The following is a 24,453-nucleotide window of genomic DNA, read 5'->3' on the forward strand; positions in this document are numbered from 1 at the left end:
TGAAGACACCTGGTGCCACACTCTAATCAGCTAATTAACTCAAAACACCTGCAAAGGCCTTTAAATGGTCTCTCAGTCTAGTTCTGTAGGCTACACAATCATGGGGAAGACTGCTGACTTGACAGTTGTCCAAATGACGACCATTGACACCTTGCACAAGGAGGGCAAGACACAAAAGGTCATTGCAAAAGAGGCTGGCTGTTCACAGAGCTCTGTGTCCAAGCACATTAATAGAGAGGCGAAGGGAAGGAAAAGATGTGGTAGAAAAAAGTGTACAAGCAATAGGGATAACCGCACCGTGAAGAGGATTGTGAAACAAAACCGATTCAAAAATGTGGGGGAGATTCAGAAAGAGTGGACTGCAGCTGGAGTCAGTGCTTCAAGAACCACTACGCACAGATGTATGCAAGACATGGGTTTCAGCTGTCGCATTCCTTGTGTCAAGCCACTCTTGAACAACAGACAGCGTCAGAAGCGTCTCGCCTGGGCTAAAGACAAAAAGGACTGGACTGCTGCTGAGTGGTCCAAAGTTATGTTCTCTGATGAAAGTAAATTTTGCATGTCCTTTGGAAATCAGGGTCCCAGAGTCTGGAGGAAGAGAGGAGAGACACACAATCCACGTTGCTTGAGGTCCAGTGTAAAGTTTCCACAGTCAGTGATGGTTTGGGGTGCCATGTCATCTGCTGGTGTTGGTCCACTGTGTTTTCTGAGGTCCAAGGTCAACGCAGCCGTATACCAGGAAGTTTTAGAGCACTTCATGCTTCCTGCTGCTGACCAACTTTATGGAGATGCAGATTTCATTTTCCAACAGGACTTGGCACCTGCACACAGTGCCAAAGCAACCAGTACCTGGTTTAAGGACCATGGTATCCCTGTTCTTAATTGGCCAGCAAACTCGCCTGACCTTAACCCCATAGAAAATCTATGGGGTATTGTGAAGAGGATGATGCGAAATGCCAGACCCAACAATGCAGAAGAGCTGAAGGCACTATCGGAGCAACCTGGGCTCTCATAACACCTGAGCAGTGCCACAGACTGATCGACTCCATGCCACGCCGCATTGCTGCAGTAATTCAGGCAAAAGGAGCCCCAACTAAGTATTGAGTGCTGTACATGCTCATACTTTTCATGTTTCATATTCTAATTATATGACCAGCACCTGTAGGTGAGGCTGTGGTATCCGGGCCTGGTTGGCGCAGCAGCCCGAGTGACTGTAGCTCTACCATTGGGACACTTGTATGGTAGGAAGCGTTGATCTGTGGATGTGTAACACAAGCTGTTGGGTGTCTGCTAGGGCTGTCTCTGTAAATACAATTAGCAGACCCAGACAAAAACACAAAAACACCTGAGCCGCTGCAACAGTGCACCATTTATACTAAATGTGGGTTAAATCAACCTTTTGGAGTCCGTCTGTTCATTTTTTGCATATTATTTCATTTTGTATTTTTTTATAGAAACATAAAGTGATTAATAGCTTTTATGATGCAGACACCTTTTTTGTTTTGTTTTTTGCATGACTCAAAAAGGTTTGCTAGCAAATGATGGCACTCTTATTAGAGGCTTCTATTGTGGCTGCAGTCAGCATCCTCGATCGCCTCCAGTAACACATGTCAGAGAACTTCAATTCATCAAGAGAGAGAGAAAGAGCGAGAGAGATCAGCATTTTGTGCAAGAAAAAAAAAAGCATACACCTAGACACACAGCTCTCTCTCTCTCTCTCTCTCTCTCTCTCTCTCTCTCTCTCTCTCTCTCTCTCTCTCACACACACACACATGCACACACCACATTAGAAACACAGACAATTTTCTGCCTCCCTCACGCTCCAGCGATCGCAGTCACACTGACTGCTGGCTTGCTTCCACACACATACAGACACATACATGCATACATACTGAGTCAGACTCACACTTATTCACTCACACACACACTCTGAGTCACACACACTGCAGCAGCCCACGCCCCCCCCCTCTCTCTCTCTCTTAGCCCGCGCTCGTCCCGCCTTCTTGTGAGCAGAAAACACTCGGGTCTCCATCGTACGGGACCGGCTGCTGCTTCCTTTGAAGCTCCATCTCTCTGCTCACTCTCTACCAATCAGTCTTTCTCTTTCTTTCTTTTTTTTTTCTTTTCTTTTCTTTCTCTCTCTGCTCATCCTGCTGCTCCCTCTCCGCTCAGAACAGGGTTGTGTACAGTTGGGGTTTGTGTTGTCAGATAGAGGAGGGAACATGCAGCATCCTGGAGGAACATGCGTGGCGTTACCCAACGTGGACACCTGTCCTCAGCTGTCCTGCGCAGCCCTCACCTTCATGTATTTACAGCAGGTAAGTGTGTTTGTGTACATGAATCCTCATCTTGTGCACATGCCTTTGTCTGCTGCTTCTGGACATGGGAAGTGAAGTGGAACAGAATGACTGCGGCTCTTACTTGCAGGGCAAAATAAGAGAAGCACAAAGAGTGTTTGAATATCTAGCATCCGTTAATGCGTAGTGTCAGTTTGTGCCAGTTTGAGAGGCATCAGTCCTCGTCCTGCCATCATGCTGAACTGTGTACAACTGATATGGGCTCTCCTCCACTTCTTTGAAGATGAAGCAGGTGGGGGGAAGTCCACATCCAGGAAAGGTTCAGTGACGTTGACATCTGTTAGTAGGAGAGACAATGGGTCAGGACCTGCCTGCTCTATATTCTAGTTTGTTGATACCCTGTAAAAAGCATGTTTAGTACAATGTTAACAGAGTGTAAGCTCTGAATACTTTGTATATATGATTAGTAATGATTATTAATGGAAAAAAAATATATATATATATTTATAGTTTTTGTAAAATAACAATGAGATAAGTTTTTGTTGGCATGTAGTCGAGGTCAACACCCACATTTATTTTGTGACTAGCTCTCAGTTCTACACCATAGCATTGTTTAGTTAGTTCATTTAATATTATTCTATTTTATTGTATATATTGTGCATTTTTATATTTAGTATTTTTATTGCTTACCTGTATGTATAAATGCTGATGTAGCGAAAAAATTCCCCTTATGGGATTAACTGATAAAGTAACTATCTATCTATCTATAGTGTTTTATTTTGTAAGACGTAAAGGATGAATCACAACATGAAAAGAAATACAATCAAGGCATAGTTCAAATATAAAGGCAATTTTTATTTTATTTGGATGCACACAGACTGACACATGAAACAATTATAGGTTTTTTCAGAAACAAAGATATACAGTATTTATTTATATATATAAAACACAGTTATCTCTTTATTTATTGTTATTGTATTGTATCTTACTCCAGTATATTACAATGCATTGCATTATATGCTATTATAATATATCCCTCTATCCTTAAGAGTATGACGAATCTGCACAATTGGTTGAACTCCTTTTTTTTTTTTCAAATAGTACAGTAATGCACATAAACACATTTATGGACAGTGACTTTGGCGCTACTTTTATTATGGAATACACATTTGAATGAATACATTTAAATATACTGTATCGTTTCTTTACTGTCCTTTACTTATTGTATCTGTATATAGCTTACTGAATGTGATTTATAGATGTCTGTCAGTTCTGTCATATCAGTTGTGCTTACATTTTTGGTCTAGTAGTGTAAAAATTTGTTTTGCTGGCTGAGTGAAAAAAAGAATTGTGGTTGCTAGTGACAGTAGCTATCTACAAATGACAGGTTTGTGCAGGATGTCCAGTGTCGTGCCAGTGACAATTCTCTCTGACCAATCAGTGGTCTGCAGTGTTTTGACTCCACCTTCTAGTATTGGCCCAGTTCACTTGGAGCCTCAAACAAGTTGGTACCAACATAAGTACCAGGTACTATCCAAAACTTTGGCTCATGGAAAACCAAGAAAGAGCCCATGGAGTGGGAATGTGGCATGAGCGATGCACGTTGATAATCCACTAGAGGGCAGTTAACACATACCTGTCAGGTAATTATTGATCTTGTTGAAGATATAGAGGTCCCAGAAACTGATGTATCAAATATGATACAAATGAAATTATGGGGTTGAATGATTTTATTATTGGCAACTACAAACGTCCACACAGTTCATGCTGTTCTGAGTTTTCAATCATTTAGTTAGCTAAATATTGTACTTTTTTATTGTAAACATGAATTTCATTTCAGATCAGGCTTGTTTAGCAGTCACATGTATGGAAGCATTGTTGCAAGTGGAAAATAGTTCAACTACTGTTGCAGACAGACTGTGAGTTTTTTCTTACATTTTGTGAACTAGTTCCATACTTAAGGACAATATTCACTCTGCTGTTACACAAAGGACTGGTCTAATGTCTTTAATCCATGTGATGAGTGATGAAGGCTCAAACAGTAGTAAACTTAGTACGTACTGAGTGGATTTTTAAAAACAATGCTGTTGTTTACTCCCATCAAAGAAGAGAATGATGAATGATGACCATGATTTTCAGTGTAATTTACTGTCTCTTCATGTATATAAGGTGTGTGTGTGTGTGTGTGTGTGTGTGTGTGTGTGTGTGTGTGTGTGTGTGTGTGTGGAATAATGGCAGCGTTCCTCTGAATAAAGACGCTGTGGAATGGAAACATGATCATTTTGTGGGAGCAGTGTTTACAGCCAGCAGGCTGCTGCTGATGTTCACTGTCCTCATGTCCCTCCATCATTACACAACCCACGGATCAACCATCAGCTGGAATGACTCCCAGTAGATGGCACTACACTGTTACACATCCATCCCCGTGTGTTCCATACGGTACCGGGGACTATGTCCTACTACATAGAAAACAGTTGCACTAAATTAGCTGCAGTCGGAAGACTTTATACATGTCCCTGCCACCACTCCTAAATGCCTGTTCCTTGTGCAACCTTAGCTGTCTGAGTTCTGCTGTAAACCAGGGTTTGTCGTTGTTGTAACTCACCCTGGTGCTTGATGGAACACAGCTGTCCTCACAGAAGCTGATGTATGACGTCACCGCCTCTGTGTACTCATCCAGACTGTTGGTAGCAGTCCTGAAAACATCCCAGTCTGTACAGTCTAAGCACGCCCGGAGATCCTCCATTGCTTTACTGGTCCACTGCTTTGATTTCCTGACAACAGGGTTACAGAGCTTTAATTTTGGCCTGTAGGCAGGAATCAGATGGACCACAATATGGTCACTTCATGATCCGCTCTGAAAAGCTGGAAGCCTGGCAGCTGGAGAGCAGAACCTGGTATCGATCCACAGAACCAGGTCTCTGTGAAGCACAAAACGGAGGATGAAGAAAAGTCAGTTTTTCCCCAATGGTAGCGGAAGTTCGTCCAGTTTGTTGGACAAGTTTGCGCACGTTGAAAGAAATATCCCCGGCAGCGATGTGCAAAATCCATGCTTGTTTTCCTCTCCTATGATGCTTCACTGCATGAGTAAAGGTGAGCGCACCGTTGACTAGAATGTCCAGTAATTCCAGGGATGTTAAGAGAAAAGTTGGAAGTAAGTCCGATGGAGTTGTTCCCCTGATGTTTATGAGCTCATCTTTGGGGAAAGAGCTCCGGGTATCACAGCAGAAAGCATTATAGATCACAAGTGGTCACTGGAGACGCATTCTAGCACCAGGTGTGAGCAGGTTAGAGCTGTCCCCTGGTGATTGGATCAACTAAGACGCTTGTTAATGTCGGTGTGAACGGCCTCTGAGCTGCTGGTTGAATTCAGTTTTACGTTTTGATGTTCCACCTGTGATCCTGTCTGAACATCCAGCCCATGACCGTCATCACACTCTTTTCATCAGACGAGCACTGTTTAACGGATGAATGTTAATGTTATTTAAAACCCTTTCTCATTCAAAAAATATAATGGATAATACAAAAACACAAGCGTTACGCAAAAATACATGATGTGACATACATTTTATAAACTGCTGTTAACATCACAACGTTCTATTTCTATTATACACTGTTTGCAGTCAGAAAGTAAGGAGTTGGGGGGCACGCCGCGTATTTTTATGACCCAGTTTTGGAGCACATCTGCATTGTGGGCCTTCTGCCACCACGTCTGAGAGAGAGAGAGAGAGAAAATGCAAAGAGTGCAACTAAGAAGAAAATGAAAGTGTGACGGAGCAAAAGCCCGAAGCAGAGGAATATTTTAACGGCGCTCCAGGATGAAAGAGCTAAATGACGAGCAGAGAAAATGGCTTCTGCAATCTGACAATTTGTCATTAAGCAACTTTCCTCCATTAGTTTCATTCCTTTATCCAGCTCTTTCATCCCTCGCTACACGCTGTGAGAGAGGGAGAGAGAGAGAGAGAGAGTGTGTGTGTGTGTGAGAGGGAGAAAGCCTTTGTTTTCAGATTGCAATGTTCGAGTATTCCAGATTGTGCTAACGTGTTGGCATGTTATACCAGAGCATTGTGCGCGAGTGTGTGTGTGTGTGTGTGTGTGTGAGCCTTGCCTACACAGGGAATCTGGGTCTTTGAAGCTATATATAGTCGAGCCATGTAAGACATTTTGAATACATCTGAAGGCCTTTGGGGATTCTGTGTGTGCAGATATATTTTCACAGCACAGCACATTCATTATTTTCCGATCTACATTGTGATTCACCCGGAAATGATTTCTCTTTTTTTTCAACACATCTTTCCAAAAAGCTCAAGAGTCTACCAGGGTGGATCCCCTATGTACACACAGTCGATGCAGTCAGTCTTTAATCATCTACACATCATGGTCTCCTCACGTGTTTTGGGGTAAATCAATTATGCTCATAGCCAAGAGCAGAGAAGAACTGTGACCTTGATGAAATATTAGTGGTGGTGTCATGAGAGTAACTGCACTGATGTTCGCACGATTTGTAAAAGTTAATGATAGGTTAACTTTGTAAACAGAAATTATGTATTTCCCGTTGTTCCACATTAAGTTATTGCCAATGAAACCCATCACTTCCTGCTGAGGTTTCACATTAAAAGCCTACCAGGGAAGGGGTGGACTATTCTCTATGAGCTGCTGACCGGCTGAACCCAGACTATCTGGGGTTCAATTCAATTCTATATATTTTTGTACAGCCCAAAATCACAAATTTGCCTCAGAGGGCTTTACAATCGATCTGTACACATGCGACATTCTCTGTCCCAGGACCCTCACATCGGAACAGGAAGAACTCTTTAATGGGGAGAAAAGAGGAAGACAACAGAGGAGGGATCGGGTTGAGGCCAGACCGAGGCTAACACTGTATTGTACTTCATTATGACTACTGCAAACACAACATTTCATTTGAAATTGACTTGTTATCAGTAATGTTAAGACAATTACTCGGGAAAAAATGTACATGTGTAGTTACAACAATGGGCTTATCTGTTGACAAACAGTGAGGAATAAATTACGACACCCAGCGCTACTTAGATTTTACCATGAAGCTATTATTACTTTCTATAAACTCCTCAGAATATCTAGTTTTAGGAGATGCCTCAATCTTCTTTCTAACAAACAAACCTCTTAGAGCCTCTGACAGTCATTTTTTTACATCCCTTTTTTTCTCAACATTTTTTACAGTGTCATTGAGGTAAATGCATATTTATAATTTATAATTAATAGTGCTATGATTATTGTAACACTAAGATTATTTTAGTTGCCTTCTCATCTTGTTATTTTTCTCTATAATATTCTATATCTTATGACTTTTCTAACACGTTATTGTTTAGTTGACCCTGTCTTAACCTGTGACTAATACAACTAATAAATATGGAAATACAAATATAAAACAAAAAGAAAACTGACCAATACAAACTGAAACTGTTCTTCCTGCAGGCTGTTTTATAGTTAAAATGTTTAATCCACAAACGTTTTTATTTGTCTCTGTCGATTTAAATCCCTCATACTGTACTGTATGTAGACAAGACATCTATGTACATAATCATCCACTCCATATATATCCATCCAGTATTTACTTCTTTGTAGTTTATTATAAGACATAGATCTTATAATATTGGTGGTCATTGGTGCTTTTTTCCAACTGCAATAAGTCTTTATAATAAATCATCCACTAGACATACAACATATAACATATAACACTGCTACACTGTTGTTTGTTTGCTGTGGTTAATCTTTGCACTACTGGTTAGTTTAGCTTAGTTAATACCACCATACTCTTTCATCGTATATAGGCTACTGTGCATTTTTAATATTTTGTATATTTAAAATTACAATAAAAAATATACAATTTTTATATTTTATACTTTTTTACTCTGTTACTTTAATTGCTTTAGTGTATTTTTTGCTGCTGTAACAAACACATTTCCCCTTGGGGATGAATAAAGTATCCATCTATATATAGATTTTTATGTATACGATTTACGTAAACACCTATTTTTTGTCCTTGTCCCTCGATGTTGATTTATATTTTTGTGTAAGATAAGATAAGATAATCCTTTATTAGTCCCGCAGCGAGGACATTTACAAATACATCAAGAGAGATGAAAAAAACGGAGTAAATTCCTTGTATGTGCACACATACTTGGCCAATACATATAATATTCTGATTATTTCTTCCCTTGCCAGTCTGTTCTCTCCCTTCCGGCAAAAAACAACAAACCATCAATCAAAGGTAACATTATACACTAAATGTTACATACCAGGAGTTAAACTATGCAAAAACTAACATTAGCTTTCTCTGTTGTAGTCAGCACACACTACATACACACGGTAAATAGACTGTACTTGTATATTTCTTTTCTAGTCTTCCGACCAGTCAACACACACACACACACACACACACACACACACACACACACACACACACACACATACACACATGCCTCCATGCTCTTGCAGATCATCATTCACCCATTCACACCCATTCATACACTGATGACAGGACTAACTAACATTCATACTCATTCACCCCACCTTGGGGTTAGTGTCTTGTCCAAGGACACATCGACATGGACGAGCAGAGCCGGGGATCAAACCGCCGATCCTCCAGTGGTGGGCCGTCAGGGCCTGCAAGGCCTTCTCTGCTGGCCTAAACAGAATCACAAAGTTATAGCTATTTAATAATTTAATATTTTTTCTTAAATACACTACATGTATTATAATTTATAAAAATATTTTTCCCATTATCTTATTTTCTCATTGCACAGCTACTGTCTTCCTCAGTTGCTCTGCTTCCAGTGCAGCTTGTTTTAAGTAGAGCTTTTATCCAATCAGATTTCACCTCTGTGTCTCTAGGTAAGAAGAGAGGCCCGAGGCCTGCACACTCTGAAGTGCATCCAGTGCAGTATTAAGTGAATGGGGACGATATTGTTGATTGTCATAGTGTTCAACCAATCAGATCTTTAGTTTGACATGTTGGGCGTATTCTTTGACGTATCAGAGCCTGCTCGCCGGCCTATAATGACGTCAGCATTAGTGCAGCTCAGTGTCTGCCGCGAGGTGCTTAGTGCGCTGTGATTGGTCAGTGGGCGAGCACGTGACTATCGTGAAAGAAGCTTAACAGCAGAGGCTGTCGGATAGTGGATCACATCACGTGATGCAGCTCAGCCAATCAAATATGGACATTCTGACTGAGTGAGATGCACCATGACACAGGGGACTGAGACGAGGAAAGACACTGCAGAGCAGTACTTACAATGTTCAAGTTGTGAAAGTAAAATCATAAGACGATCTCTTTGGACCGCGACTTGTCATTAAGGAGTGATGGTGGGTCCCACAGCCAGACCAGCTCAGAACCACTGTCCTCCATGAGTGCAGAAAACATTATATTTTCCTGAATATAAGCTTCTGCATTTTCCAGATGCTCTAGTACTATTCAAACGTATTTCAAGTCTCGTACCGAACGGTACGTACATTTAATACGTACATAGGTACGTACATTTAATACGTACATAGTTACAGCCTTAGAAACTGATATCTGTGGCACCATCATGTGGTTATAAGGTGGTATTTCAGCTGCAGGACAACAGTGAAGGCCTAGGTATAAAATGCACGGCCCGCCACTGCGATCCTCTGACCCTGCTCCACCAATGAGCCACAGTCACCACATGCATTTGTCTTACTTAGGCATGCAACTCAAGAGAGGAACAATTTATAATGCATAGCAGAAACAACAATCCAAACTGAAGCAGTTGTTTAGAGCAGTGAACAGTCAATAAAATATGTTTAAAAAAAATGAGAATCACTGCAACCATGAGAGGTCCTTGAGCAATACAAGCAGTCAAGTAGAATGCAAGAGTAGACAGACGGACACAGAGATGCACACCGACACACACACAGCAAGTACATAATCTCCTAGCAGAAATGAAATGACATTATCTTCTTTTATTATATTGAAATTATAATAATAATTATAATAATAATATGTTCACTTGCATGAATTGGGAAAGTACATATTGCGATCGTTCAACACAATATTGGTTGGCCACGATAATGGTCCGCACATGTTATGAATTTTACACCATATTCATCTCTTCTTCTCTTGTTTTCTTTATGCTCTATCAAATCATTGTAGCGTATCAAAAAACTAGCGACAACATGCTAGCATACGTCTGTACATGTACAGTTGCCCTGACTCCAGCGGGGAAGATGATGTGGGTCGTGTAGCCAAAACCTCTCCTCCAGTAAAAGACCTGTGTGGTGGAAAAAACTATTCAATATTACCGAGTGAGTCCTATGATACTGAAATCAAGAAACATTGAGAAAAGAAGTTTGTCCTTAGAGTCTTTATTCTCTGTGTAGAGAAGGTTCAATCGTCATACAGACCGCAATGCGGTCTGAAGGAGGAAGGCACCCAGAGTGTTGGTTATGTACGACTTATAAAGGCCTTGAGCACATGGCGGGATAGGAGGAGTTCATCACTAGGATATCCAGACAACAGTGATCATTTACTGACTAACCATTGATTCAGATTGGTTAATCACTGATTGGTCCACTGATTGCATCCCCATTCAGCCCCCTATCTAAGTTGACAGTATCATGCCCCTGATGAAGACACACATCCAATATTACTCAACCTGAGAGGACCCTCGCTGACCATGTCTGACATGTATTAACTTTGTTAATACTAAAGGGCCAAAACACGGAGTGGTCAGCTAATAAAACAGGAGCGATAAGTCACAGTGGAAATTTACCATCACACCTGTTACTTTGCAAAAAACATACTCAAGCTGGAGTAAAAGTAGTCTTCAAAATAATTATTTGAATGAGAGTACATAGGTATTCAATAACTTAAGAAATAATAAAATAAATCATGAAATTTCATTCGATGTGGATTTGTGATGAAATGACGATAGTGCTCAAGAAGTAATACATTCATGTTATACAACATTCAGTTCACCAATAAGTAAAGAAGTTTCTTAAATAAATGACATTCTTTGCTTGTTGTCTCTTATTTTATGTTATAATTTGGCAAATAACTACCAAATTGTGTGCATAATAGAATGTGTCCGTTAAATCTATTCATTCATTATCCAAACCGCTTATCCTGTTCAGGGTCGCGGGGCGCTGGAGCCGATCCCAGCTGACATTGGGCGAAGGCAGGGTACACCCTGGACAGGTCGCCAGTTCATCGCAGGGCACACAGGGTCCGTTAAATCTAGAAGTACATAATAGAGAGTGTCAACATATTCCTTGAGTGTCCTTAATCTTTGATCCTAGTCCCCATCACAAACGTGTTTCATTGTGTAACTTTCTGGAACTAACTATTTTGTCAATTTGTATTTCCACTCCCATGAACATTTACATTTCATTAACATTTCAATTTGGGAACACCAGCTTACAGTCTTGTGAGGAAAACACAGAGTGAATATTTGGTTGAGATTTCCTTTTAAGAACACGAGTTGTTTTTATACAAAGACATCTGAAATGGCATGAAGCAATCTTACAATATTTAATTAGAGATTCATTCCTCCAAATGAAATTGTGTGTCAATTACCGCATGTGTTCATGTGTGTCACTGATATGGCTGAATGAGTGTTTCCTGTTGTGAGGTGCTGTGTCATTTACTGAGAGTCTCTCTCTCTCCCTCTCTCTCTCTCCCCCGTGTTCATGTAACGACATGCCAGTGCTGCACGGATGAATGGAGTGGGAGATGGAAAGAGAGAGAGCGGTGAAAGGAAAGGATGAAGAAAAGGGATTAGAAAAGAGAGAGCACATGAGAAGTAGGCTAAAGGCAACCAACTTCAGTCTTCTCTGTTCAGAAACTCATTTCCACGGGTTTAAAGAAGCAGGTAGGAATATCCAGGAGACACGCTTCCTGTTGGATGCTGATGTCAGCATACTCACAGACACTGTACATGACAATTACATTTTACATTTACTTGAAGGGCTGCACAATTAATTGTTCATCTAAACTACATTGTTAATCTAGCCTTTTCATTTTGCATAAATAGTGCACCAGATTGATGCATTTAACTTTTAAATGCAGCTTACAAGATGTATGGTGGATATGCCTGCATTATGTCATGTCACAATGTACACCGCAGAGAGAAAAAATGGCAATGCCAGTATTGTACAGCCTCATGTGTACATTAGCAGGAACGTAGCACAACATAGAAGAGACCGCAGTGCTCTGTTGGCTCAGTTCTCTTCATCAACACACATCTCAGCATCAACTCTGAGCTCCTCGGATTGTTTCCTCACCCCTACTCGCTACCTGGTCCCCACCCTGTCTGAAGCTCTTAGCTCTAAGCCCATTGGGTCCTACTGAACACGTAAATCCTTAAAAGAAAATACAGAAATATTGGGAGTCTTGAGATGATCACCCCCGACAGCATCTTCAGACCAGACGCCACTGAAAGCGGAGTCGTCCCCTCAGGAGGAGAGAGAGGAGAGCCAGGGGGGACTCATGGGAACTAAGCTAACCCAGCTAGGACCTAAGGCTACTCCATTACCCAGCCTGCTGCTGGCTGTCTGATGGCAGGGAAATAAGGAGGTGTTCTCTCTTCACTTCAATGATGCTTGGTGCTTAAACACAGTCATAGTTGATGGAGAATGTCTCCTTGATATTGAATGTTCAGCTAAGATGTCGGCAAAATCATCTGCCCAGAGAATTGTTTTCTTGCTGCTGTTTACATTCCTCCTGATGCATAATCAAAAAATGCAGCAGAGGAATGCTCCACCGTTTAGTTCTGTTTTCTCATAGTTATGTTGTGTAGCATAAATAGACTGCAACTGCATTTTGTTGAGCAACTGTGTTGCAGAAAGTCACATCACAGCTCTTCAGACAGGAGGCCGTGGCAAACTCACAGCAGCCTGTTATATTGCTGCTCTTTGGCTTTGTGCTGTGGTGGTGCTGAACAGACAGCTCCTGTGAACTGATCTCATGTGCTGCAGTGTTTATTACTGTTTTCCTCATCTCAACTATTACTGACCCAAGCGGTTCAATATAACGCATATTTAAAGCTCTCTCTCTCTCTCTCTCTTTCTTGCTGTCTTTTACCCATAGTAGCTCTCTTTTTGATAAAAGTGTTGAGACACTTATTATTCCAAGATGGTACAATTCAGACACAGTGTGCAGTCTGCAGTGATACATCAGTTGCAGCAGGCACATTTCCGTTCCTTACTGCCATGTTTTGGGACTTTAAATAGAAACACTTTAATTGAACTATTTTCAGCAGCAGTCATCTACATATGGAGCTCTAGTGATTATTTCTGGCAGCAGGACAAAATAAACTACAGTGTGTGTGTTTATAGTAACAAAGGAACATTTCACTGCAACCATGTGCCTCATTGATGTGTTTGTAAAGGGGGACTCCACCGCTTTTACAAATGAATGTGGGTTTACTCATCATGTTGAGCTGTAATCAGTTGTGTAATGTCTTTTGTAGTTCTGATGGTGTCATCGTGACGTCATCGTTATTATCTCATAGTTAATGACAGGAACTTTCAACTTGATTTTGACATGTCTCACTTAATATGAGCTACATAAGTAACCAAGACCATCAGAGAGAAGACTGTCTATTTCTATATAGTTGTTCTTAAAGCTTGTCATCGGTGCCACCGGGTTGGATTCTGGTGAAATGAGATAAAGTCATGCAGCAGAAACGCCTCCTTCTCAGACCAGCCTTTGACCTGTAGTCGGGGGGAGGAGAGCTCAGCTCCCAGCAGCAGCAGCCAGGAGCAGAGCTTTGCCTCTCTGCTACGCCGGTCAGCACGCTACTGGAGACCCAGGCCGCATTGCTGGAGGGAAGGGAGGCACGGGAGAACCAGAACCAGGACTAAGAGAGGCAGACTGTCTAAATGGACTCTGGTGCTTAGAAATACTACCGCTTTTGTCCACAGGGACCACCTAAATCAACTCCAAATGACAGTTCCGCATAGCAGCTGCAAAAACAGAGAGCCTACGTTACACTGGCAGCATGGACGAAGCTGTGGGCATTTACTGTGCAGACCAACATACATGTGTTCCTGGTTACATGAATCATACTGGGGACTAACAGTCAGGATATCTTGGTGTGCTGCTGTGACTTTCACCACTCTTTTTTCACCTGACTCTCGTAAATCCTCCAACTTTATGTACGTGCAATACTAAATCACTGGAGCACTCCTTCAATAATAGTCAACAATGGAGCTCTGTGGCACAGTGGAATACAATACATAAGGCTTTGGATACTTACATAATATTTGTTCGTAGGATACCTTCTTTGTGTGGGTCTGCAAGTAGGATTTATTTATTAAAGTATATTTAAGTTAAAAAGAATATATGTATATATATATACTGTTTATATATATATTATATATATATATATATATATATATATATATATATAAACTATATATAGAAAGAGAGAGAGAAAAATGTTATCACCAAACGTATACTTAAACCTTCTATACCTGCCATTGAAAAGGAAATGCTTGAAGAAGAGAGTCGGAAAGAGAGAGTGGAGGAGTGGATTGAGGAAGACATGAATAAGGGGGGTGAGTGCTAGACTCCACAACCTCATTATGTCTGTTGGCATTTTAACTCCTTTTGATGATTTAGTAAGAAGAGGAGATGGAGGAGGAGATGTGTTCTCTCCTCTGTCCATGACACCATTTCAATCCTCTGCTCGCACATCCCTCCCTGCCCTCCCCATGACGGAGAAGAAAGAGAAGTGAGTGTCTTTAATTTAGAGGGATCCCGAATGCGTGAAATCCTTTACGCTATCTGGGTCACAGTGTGCCCTACAGGCTGAAGAAATACACACACACACACACACACACACACACACACACACGCACAGGCAGCCTGCTGGTTTCCTCGGTTATTCCTTTTGTGAGCATCTCTCTGTTACGCGTGGTGCTGCAGGAGGTTGTGGTATACTGTATATTGTGTAGGTGGTAGTACTGGTCCAGCACTACAGATAAGAGTGGAAAAAAATCTCTGTGTCAACCCTTAACATTCAGTTCTCCCTTTTAGTAGCTTTAGGGGGACAACAGACCATCTTACTTTAACTGTCAGTCTCATATTCACGACATGACCCAAAGTGCGTGAACACCAGACGAAAGTACGTGGACACCAGAACGCTACGCCCACGCATGTTCAACATGTCATTCCAGAAGCATGAGTACTCTGCTGTTATTCCTCCTCCACTCAGCTGGGAGGGCTTTCTACATAGTTTGCCAAGATTCATGGCTTAATTTACATCCACTGCGAACAATTTTAAAGTTCTCTACAAACATTTGTGGTAAGTAGGTTATGGTTGTGGCTAAAGAAAGATGGCTGTTATGATTAATGTAGAGGTGAATTGCTAATTGTGCACCTGTGACCAACGGGACGAACTCCAAGTAAAAAACACACTATTTTCATAATATTTATTTTCTCCCTTAGCATTGAGAGTAGAGCTGTGAATCTTCACTGGCCTCACTATTCAATTTCACTTGTCAATGATTTGAATGCATGACACATGATGCGTTTCAATGATCAGCATCCTGAATTGTCTGTACATGACTACTTTCTTGTCAGTTTATACAGAAATATCAGTTATACTATCAGTTCCATGCAACGCTTTGATAATTCAGTACGGACACATGCCTTCTGTACAAGACGGATATCTTGGCTAGCTTGTTGCATTTGTTGCAAGTGTCCAGAAAAAAATTTAATTCTGAAATATAAAATGGTGTGTAGTCACTTAATGAGATGAGGACCAATTGGGAATACTTAGAGTACGAGACACAAGCATCCATATTGCTTTTGTAGCACATGAGAGAATGAAGTGTCTCTCCCTCTGTGTGTTGTTATCAGAGCGTATATCTGTGCTCTGTCTACATTGCCTTTCAGTGCATGTGAGCGTGCCCCACTGGTCCAGACCGACTGCGTTGTCGTGGAAACGCAGCACCCATCATCAGGTAAACCCCGTTAGCTGTCAGAACTTTTGACGTAGCTTGTACTGTTAGCGCTGTTAGCACCGTTAGCTATGAGCCGCCGGCTCAGGCGTCACCATGTTGAGAGGCAATGAGAATGCTCCTAATCTCAGATCTTAGGACAATAGTTTGATTTAACATTCACATAGGCAGACATATTGGCTGTAAGAAACTGCAGCTAAACAATAAACCAAATGAAGAAATTAAGAAAAATCTGGAAAACACTACTTACAATTTACGTCAACATTTGGGTTGGACCATTAAACATTCTCTGTCCTGAGCTGTGTATAGTATTCTAGGACTGCCAACACTAAACTTCTAAATATAAATATACTCAAATAATTTAAAAAAAGAACTACCTCCCTCTTCCTGGGGAGCAGAGTGGACTTTCACCAAGCCGACTGACAGCAGACATTTAGTTAACCTACATAGTTAACATGTCGGCTCCATGGTAATAACTCAACAGTGTTTGTAGGCCCACGTGTTGATTCATAGATTCCGTAGCGAGTGAGGGGAAACAGGAGCTCACACACAGACTGGGAGCCTTGACCAATCAGTGTTGATACGGTTAATGACTTCAAAACACATATACAGCGGGATATTTGTGTGATTTAAACAGCTGTTCACTAAAAGCATCGAAACACACAGGGGGACTCAGTCTCACAGAGTCAGTGAGAATAATACATTTGATATAATGGAATTGTGTCTGCTTCTTAAGACGAGCAGATGATGGACGTCAAAAATGCTTCCTAAAAGGCTTTCGGTTGGGATAGGTCAACTGTAATGATGGCAGACAGCGAGACCCCGTGTCCCAACAGCAAGCCATACGTTCCGTCAGGTAAACAGACCAGTACCTATCAGCGGTGAGCTCCACTGTGAAATCAGGAGGTATTGTATCGATCTGTCCTCCATTTCACCTATCAGCTGCTCCTTGGCCATAGCGGCGCTGTCAAAGGGAATAAATAGAAACAGGGCATCTGACGAAAGTTCAGCTCAAATTGATGTCGCTCACAGCCAGTTAGGACTCAGTGCCGTGGACATAATACGCAACAAAAACAAGACATTTTTGACAGCGCTATCGTATTCTGGGGTAACAGCTTAAAGGTTGGAGTAGCTCGTGACAAAGGTTTCCACTTGTACAGTTTACATCACTGTGACTCAAACAACCACTCAAGTGTTTGAACTGTTAAATCTCCAAAAGGTTGGCCTCACACTGGGCAGATTAGCTCTGGTCTAGTAGCAGGGAAAAGTTGAGTCAAGTAGTGTCTGATGGTGTTGGCTTTTTTGGATCATTGGAGAGGGACTTCATGTGTTTTTGTATTCCGTGCTCATCGCAGTGTGCATGGTGCAGAGGTGAAATATACACTTAAATACTGTTTTATAAACCTCAAATATGTTCTGCAGTTGTACGAAAGCAATGGGGATCACCACCAACATCTTTCTCAGAAATAAACTCAATTCATAATGGTCACAATGTACATTTCCTCAGCCTTAACTCTGTCATTACACAACATTCATTCATTCATTCTTTCTTTCACACTTATTTTCAACAGATGTACCTGTTTCTTCCACCTATGAATTCCAGTTTTTTAACTCTCGGTTTGTGTCGTAATGTATTTTTCCGAAAAATAAGTCGTACCGAGCAACACGAAAAAACTATTTGTGTTTCTGTAGACGGGATGATTCGATTCCACGTCACTTTGTGACTATTTCACGAACTGCCATGAGACCGTGTTGGGTTTTACCGTAGCAGCTTGGAGTGGTTTCAGCTGATTTAACGAAGTGAGCGGAACGGCACACGCAGCACTTCTCAGAGGCTGAGGGTTTATCCACATCAGTCCATCATTAACTTCTCGCACACTTGCTTGTTTGGTCAGTTACAGCTGACTAATATATGTGAAACGAGCCACAGCTAACTGTGCGTGCGCGTCATAGTGCATAAACAGCACTACACGCCTGGTAGTCCGCTGTTTGACCGGCACTCATTAAAGCTGATCAGAAAAGTGACACAGCTCACTCCCTGTGTCTCCATGTTTTATAGGGCCAAACCAACCAATCACATATTGTAAAATATATGAGTTATATGAAGCATTTTTATGATATGACAAAATAAAATAGGCTACTACCCTATGTCTGGAAACAGCATAAGAGATGCCTTTCAGTTCCATAGCCTGATCTGATGCCTTTTGGAAAAGTCTGTGTTCAGTGTTTCTACAGCGTAATAATGAAGTGTTAGAACTGTTCCTTACTTTTATAATAAAATGATTTTACCAAAGTTATCAGTGGGCAAACTCTCTGTCTTTGACACTTTACTACTGATGAGTTATTTAAGATTGTCAGTGTCAGCATTATGTTTATCTGAAAGTGAAGAATTTTGACTTTTTTAAATGACATATATTAGTGTTATTTAATCTGAAATACAGTTGGATAGTATATAAGTACACAGTTTTTGTTCAGTAAGGACATTTTGGAGGTAAAATGTTTAATTTGATAGTTTTCATGCATTCATTGGTTCCTTTGCTCGGGATAAGAATCAGCACCAGATTAGTATCAGTATCCAGTATCAGCATATTGTATTGAAATGCATCTTTAGTGTAAGTCCTCTGTTGTGTTGGCTCAGAGTGACCTTTGACCTCCTTGTGAGAGAAAGAAAACCAATGCAGCATCCCCTCATTGCTTGATATTATTTAAAAGCATTCAGAGATCTGAAGCACACTTTCAATTGAATTTCTGTGTTCCTAGATCGATCAACGCACAAAGAGTTTCACTCATCCCTATCTACACACACACACACACATTGTGTGTGTGTGTGTGTGTGTCGGGTGACACTCGATACTCGACATTCAGTGATGGAAGAGCACTTAAAGCAATAATTGGAAATGTTCTCAGAGACAGAGTATTTTAATGTGATTTGAGGGTGTGTGTTGGTGTGTGTGCAGATCCCCACAAGAGAGAGTGATATCTATAGAGTGAGAGTTCACACACACACCACAGAGACGGATGACCCTCATGGGTGTATTGACATCTCTCACGGATAAACAAATGGCGCAGTTGAGTTGCGTTCACTGACTTCGATCTGAAAACTGTTTAACATTCCATCTGTGGCCTCACCTGGGTCAGCCATAGAGCACAGGGAAATGATCTCTCTCTCACACACACCAGACACACTGTCTGTTTTTTTTTTTTTTTTACATTTTAGCAGTTATATAAACTTACTGATGGTGTTGTTGTTGACAATCTTTTTGTTGAGTTGATGACTGTTGTTGATGTTTACTGTAGTTGGTGATGTTAATGTTCAGATGATAGTGATAATGCTGATCTCTCTCGAGGTGTCAGACAGAGACTCTTTCATACTGATCCTCCTACAGAGGTGGACAGTAGAGATTATGGCTGTCAAGTATTATATCAAAGCCTGATAGCCCACACTGTTGCATTGTGTTCTTCATTAGCATGAACACACAAACCATCTGGACTCAGCCTCAGGCCATGTCCATACTACTCTGTTTACGTTTGGAAACACATATGTTTTGCTACGTTTCCACTGAGCGGCCACACTACGCCAGAGTTTTGGAGCACCCTAAACGGAGGAGTTTGAAAACACCCCAGAGATTGGAGGTGTTTGAAAACTCCGGGGTTGCGTTTGAGTGTGGACGGTCGGAAACTGATGCGTTTAGAAAAAATGACATTTTCATGCTCGTATTTATCCCTCCTCTCTTCCCGTAGTTAGTGCCTCGTTGTTTTTAGATTCTAATGAGAAGACACGCTGCACTACATTTTACTTCTTCCGTTTGGTAGCCTTGAGACCTTAGTCTGTAAGTATTTCTTTATGAAGCATGAAAAGATGTACGAAGATATATTCTATTCACTCTTTTAGTATAGCATTTGTGTTGTATTAAATGCTAATCGCGGTTAGCATTTCTCCATTGGCGGTAATGTTAAAATTAGCTTAGAAGCTAGCTAGTCGGACATGTTACATGATGGCTAAGCAAGAGCAGAATAGAGTGAGAGACGTGTGTTGACCACATTTATGGACCATAATCTAGTAAATGTTTACGTGTAAGTGTCGATTTTAAAGTAAATTTGGTATGTGAGAGAGAGATAGAGAAAAACCTGCAGTGCTATAACTAAGTCTGAAAAATAAAACTTCTAAAACGTTCCACGAACTGTCTATTTGAGTTTATAGAGGAATATTTTAGAGGAAGATCTTCAGTATCAAACACAACCTTTCATTATTAAAGACTACTTTATTACTCTGTCGTATTTTTTTTAAACTCAGCAACCAATCTACTTCCTGTTTACACCGCCACACGCATGCCCAGTGTATGTTAATGGTCACGTGCTGCCCGTCTTCGAAGGTTGCCGTGTGGATGCAGATCAATTCGAAAATGATGCTGAAACGCCCGTGTGGACGGAGATCGTTTCTATTTGACAAATCTGCTTCCAAATAGAAACGGAGTAGTATGGATGTAGCATAACAGACATGTTTTTCTTTCTGATAGCTGTCAGTAATATCGAGTGATAAAGGTCAGCAAGTTTACATTTTTGTTTCTGTCACTGATCCTGCGATACATCTTCAGCCACATTATCGGAGGGAATCCAGTGTTGGTCAGCTGGTTGCTTCACCACTTTGGTGCACACTGAAACATTTGAACAATTATTGGATAAACAACTAGCTTCAGTATGAATTGTAATAACTTTGGTGATTCTCGGACTTGTTATCTTCCGCCATCATCAGATCATAAATTGGATTTGTCCAATGCTTTTGTTAACAAAAACTAATGACATTATGAGCAGCCTCTGCTAATCAGTCAATGCTAGCATGCTAACAAGCTGTAAATCAAATATATCTATAAATGAAACCTTCCAGTATATGTGGCCGTCAACGGACTGTCCTGAGGCTGAATATTTAGCCCCAATGCAAAGACTGGACGGTCTAGCTACCTCTCTGTCAGTCTGTCTATCTACCGACCTGCCTGTATACCTACCTACCTACCTACCTACCTGTCTGTCTGTCTACCTACCGACCTGCCTGTATACCTACCTACCTACCTACCTACCTACCTGTCTGTCTGTCTACCTACCTACCTGTCTTGTCTACCTACCTACCTGTCTTGTCTACCTATCTATTCTACCTATCTATCTTGTCTGTCTACCTACCTGTCCTGTCTGTCTACCTGCTTGCACTCTGTCCATCTATCTAAACAGCTGTGAGCACCAACAGCAGCCATGTTTGTTGTTTACGTTGATAATAATCATTTTGGGGGAGTGTCTTTGGATGGACGCCTAAAGGGACAAACTGTCTACATTTAGAGACTTTTGGAGCGAGTGTTGGGAGCTACTTTGATTGGAGAAGAGTTGGAAACAATGAGCTGGGTTTTTCGGTTGGATGATTTCATAATCTAGCGTACTCTTGCTGGTGTTCTATGTTTCAAGGATTCAAGGATCATTTATTGTCATTAAGCAACACAGGGATGTACAACGGCATTCAGTTGTATCCCATTTTCAACACAACAAACACATGACAAACAAAACTAAACAGTAGTACATTCCTGTACTGTATTTTCTGAATTAGCATCATACAACAACAAAAACAATTCTCTGGTCAGATAATATGGCAGACATATTCACATTAAAATTCAACGTGAGGAAACATTGTCCATCAACTTTGACTGTTTGAGCACCCAGCAGCAGCTTGATCTGGATGAACGGTGGAGCTAGGTCTCTGTAATGACCGTAACTTTAAGATGGTGAACACTGTAAGAAGGAAACCTGCTGAACATCAACATGTTAGCATTGTAATTGTGAGCGTGATAGCATGCTGACATTAGCATTTAGCTCAGGGCACCTAAGTGTGGCGTTGCAGAGACACTTTTAAGATACACCACGAAACACAATATTAAAAAATATTCCCTTAATATATGCTGATATGTGCCTGTATTGCTTTGTATTTATGCCCGATTATTCTATCCCACTTTATTTTAGCTTAAAGTTGTCATATAATAACATGGTTTTCACTTCGAGTAATGCGGATTATTTTATCTAACAACTGTATGTAGGTCTATACGGGTCCAGACCCTGTTACTGGCAGTTACCACCAGTTAACTTCCATGAAGCTCAAGGCCAATGTTTGTTTGACCTGGCAGCAAGAACAGGATTCGACACACAGATTTGTCATTAAAATCTAAAAGAAGCCGCTAGCAGGCCGACCATTGTCTCACAAGGCACACAGGCACTTTCAACACTGTAGTGTTAAATTGAAATACAGCACGAGGGAGGTGGAAGCTGACGGCTCCAAGGTCACCATATAGATCAGGGGTAACCAACCTTTTTTAAACTGAGAGCTACTTCAAGGGTACCGAGTAGTATGAAGGGCTACTTATTTGATACAAACCTCCTGAATAACAAAGTTGCACAGATCACCTTAATAATAATAATATATGTGAAGAGACTGTTTGATCACATGTCAGTTAATTATTCTTCACAATAATTATTAATAATGATTTCCACAACAATGATGGTATAGCTACACATACGTATTTAAACATGCAACTTTTATTTCTGTTAATCTGTTTCAACATTTGAAAGTCAGAGGTATCACATCTCTGATATTTTTGTATCATCACATGATTAAAGCCGGTTACTTTTGCACATAGCGCCTGCTGGTGAATGATGCAGTGGTAATGTAGACATTTTGCGAAGTCTGGGTCACCTTTGCATTGCGCAATGAAGCCTGCATGCCGGCCCGTCATCGCGGGAGCCCAGTCTGTTGTCACCGACACCAGCTTTTCCAATGGTACCTTTTTCTCAACGAAGAAACCAGTAAAAAGTCTCGTCTATAGCCGAGCGGGGGATCCAACCCTCCGAGGCGCGCGAGCGTCTTCGGGCGCCCGCGTTCAAACCTCTAGTCTGGGCCTTTTCGGTCGGATTGCGTTGCCTCGCCTCTACCCCCGCCACCCCTGAGTTGTTGCCCCGCGGCCTGTTCCGAGGTTTTACGGACCTGACGACGGGGTGCGCTCGCGGCGCGCGTCTGGCACCAACGGGAAGCGCCCGCCATTCAGAACCTGAAAACCTAGTGCGGTACGGCGGCCTCGTCCTGGCTGTCCGACGTGCGCCTCCGGGTACCCAACTCTCTTAACTCTCTGCATGCGTTTTTGATTAAAAAAGAACAGCAACTACAATTTTAGACGGAGCTCCATAGTGCTATTTTTAGAACATGTCTTGCGGGCGACTCACGTAGTCCCTGCGGGCGACAGGGTGCCCGCGGGCACCGTGTTGGCTACCTCTGATATAGATATTATCCCCATTCATGTGCTTTTGTCTTTTCCCTATCTTTCTCTCTCACACGCAAACACACAGAAGGCAATTACCAATATCTGCCAAATCTGCTGACATGACAAAATGCTAATGTATGTTGTTCTGGTCTATCAATAATGATTCTGAGGCTGCCATAAATCCTCTCCTGCTTTCCTACAGCCTTCTTTTATTTTTTATTTTTTTGTCTTTCCCCTTGTTTTTTTCAGTTTACTTTCCTGTCTTTTCTTTTCCCCTCATCTTCTTTCTTTTTCTTCACACACCATTACCTTTCCTTTGCTTTTGTTTTCTATTGTTTTGTTTCCTTTCCTTTCCTCGCCTGGATAGTCCTTTAAATGAAGCTGTACGTAACAGAAGAGATAATGTTTGATTGAATTACAATACAGGTTTCTCTCTCTTTCTCAATTCAATTCATCGAGGCTTTATTGGCATGAAAGTTTCAGAAAAAAACAATGTTGCCAAAGTATAGAAAAATATACACACACACAAATATACATATACATATATACATACACATACATATATACATACATATACATATATATATATACATATATATATATATATATATATGTATATATATATATATATACATATGTATATATATATATATACATATATATATATACATATATATATATGTATATATATATATATATATATACATATATATATATACATATATATATGTATATATATATATATACATATATATGTATATATATATATATACATATATATGTATATATATATACATATATATGTATATATATATATATATATATATATATATATACATATATATATATATATATACATATATATATATATATATATATACATATATATATATATATAT

General features: G+C 40.8%; 1 protein-coding gene across 2 annotated transcripts in view; it reads left to right on the forward strand.

Annotated features, from left to right (window-relative positions):
* The first annotated feature begins 1,804 nt into the window (after positions 1 to 1,804).
* The window catches only part of rbfox1 (RNA binding fox-1 homolog 1), a 147,351-nt gene continuing 124,702 nt past the window's right edge, over positions 1,805 to 24,453 (forward strand). For both annotated transcript variants that reach the window (XM_076081952.1, XM_076081961.1), the window contains exon 1: positions 1,805 to 2,318. In XM_076081952.1, coding sequence (XP_075938067.1) covers positions 2,223 to 2,318 — 96 coding nt within the window. In that variant the 5' untranslated portion in view covers positions 1,805 to 2,222. The remainder of the gene's footprint in view (positions 2,319 to 24,453) is intronic.

This window comes from Anarhichas minor, unplaced genomic scaffold (genome assembly GCF_050575085.1).
Source record: "Anarhichas minor isolate MPS153535 unplaced genomic scaffold, ASM5057508v1 ptg000007l, whole genome shotgun sequence".
Classification (NCBI taxonomy): Eukaryota; Metazoa; Chordata; class Actinopteri; order Perciformes; family Anarhichadidae; genus Anarhichas; species Anarhichas minor.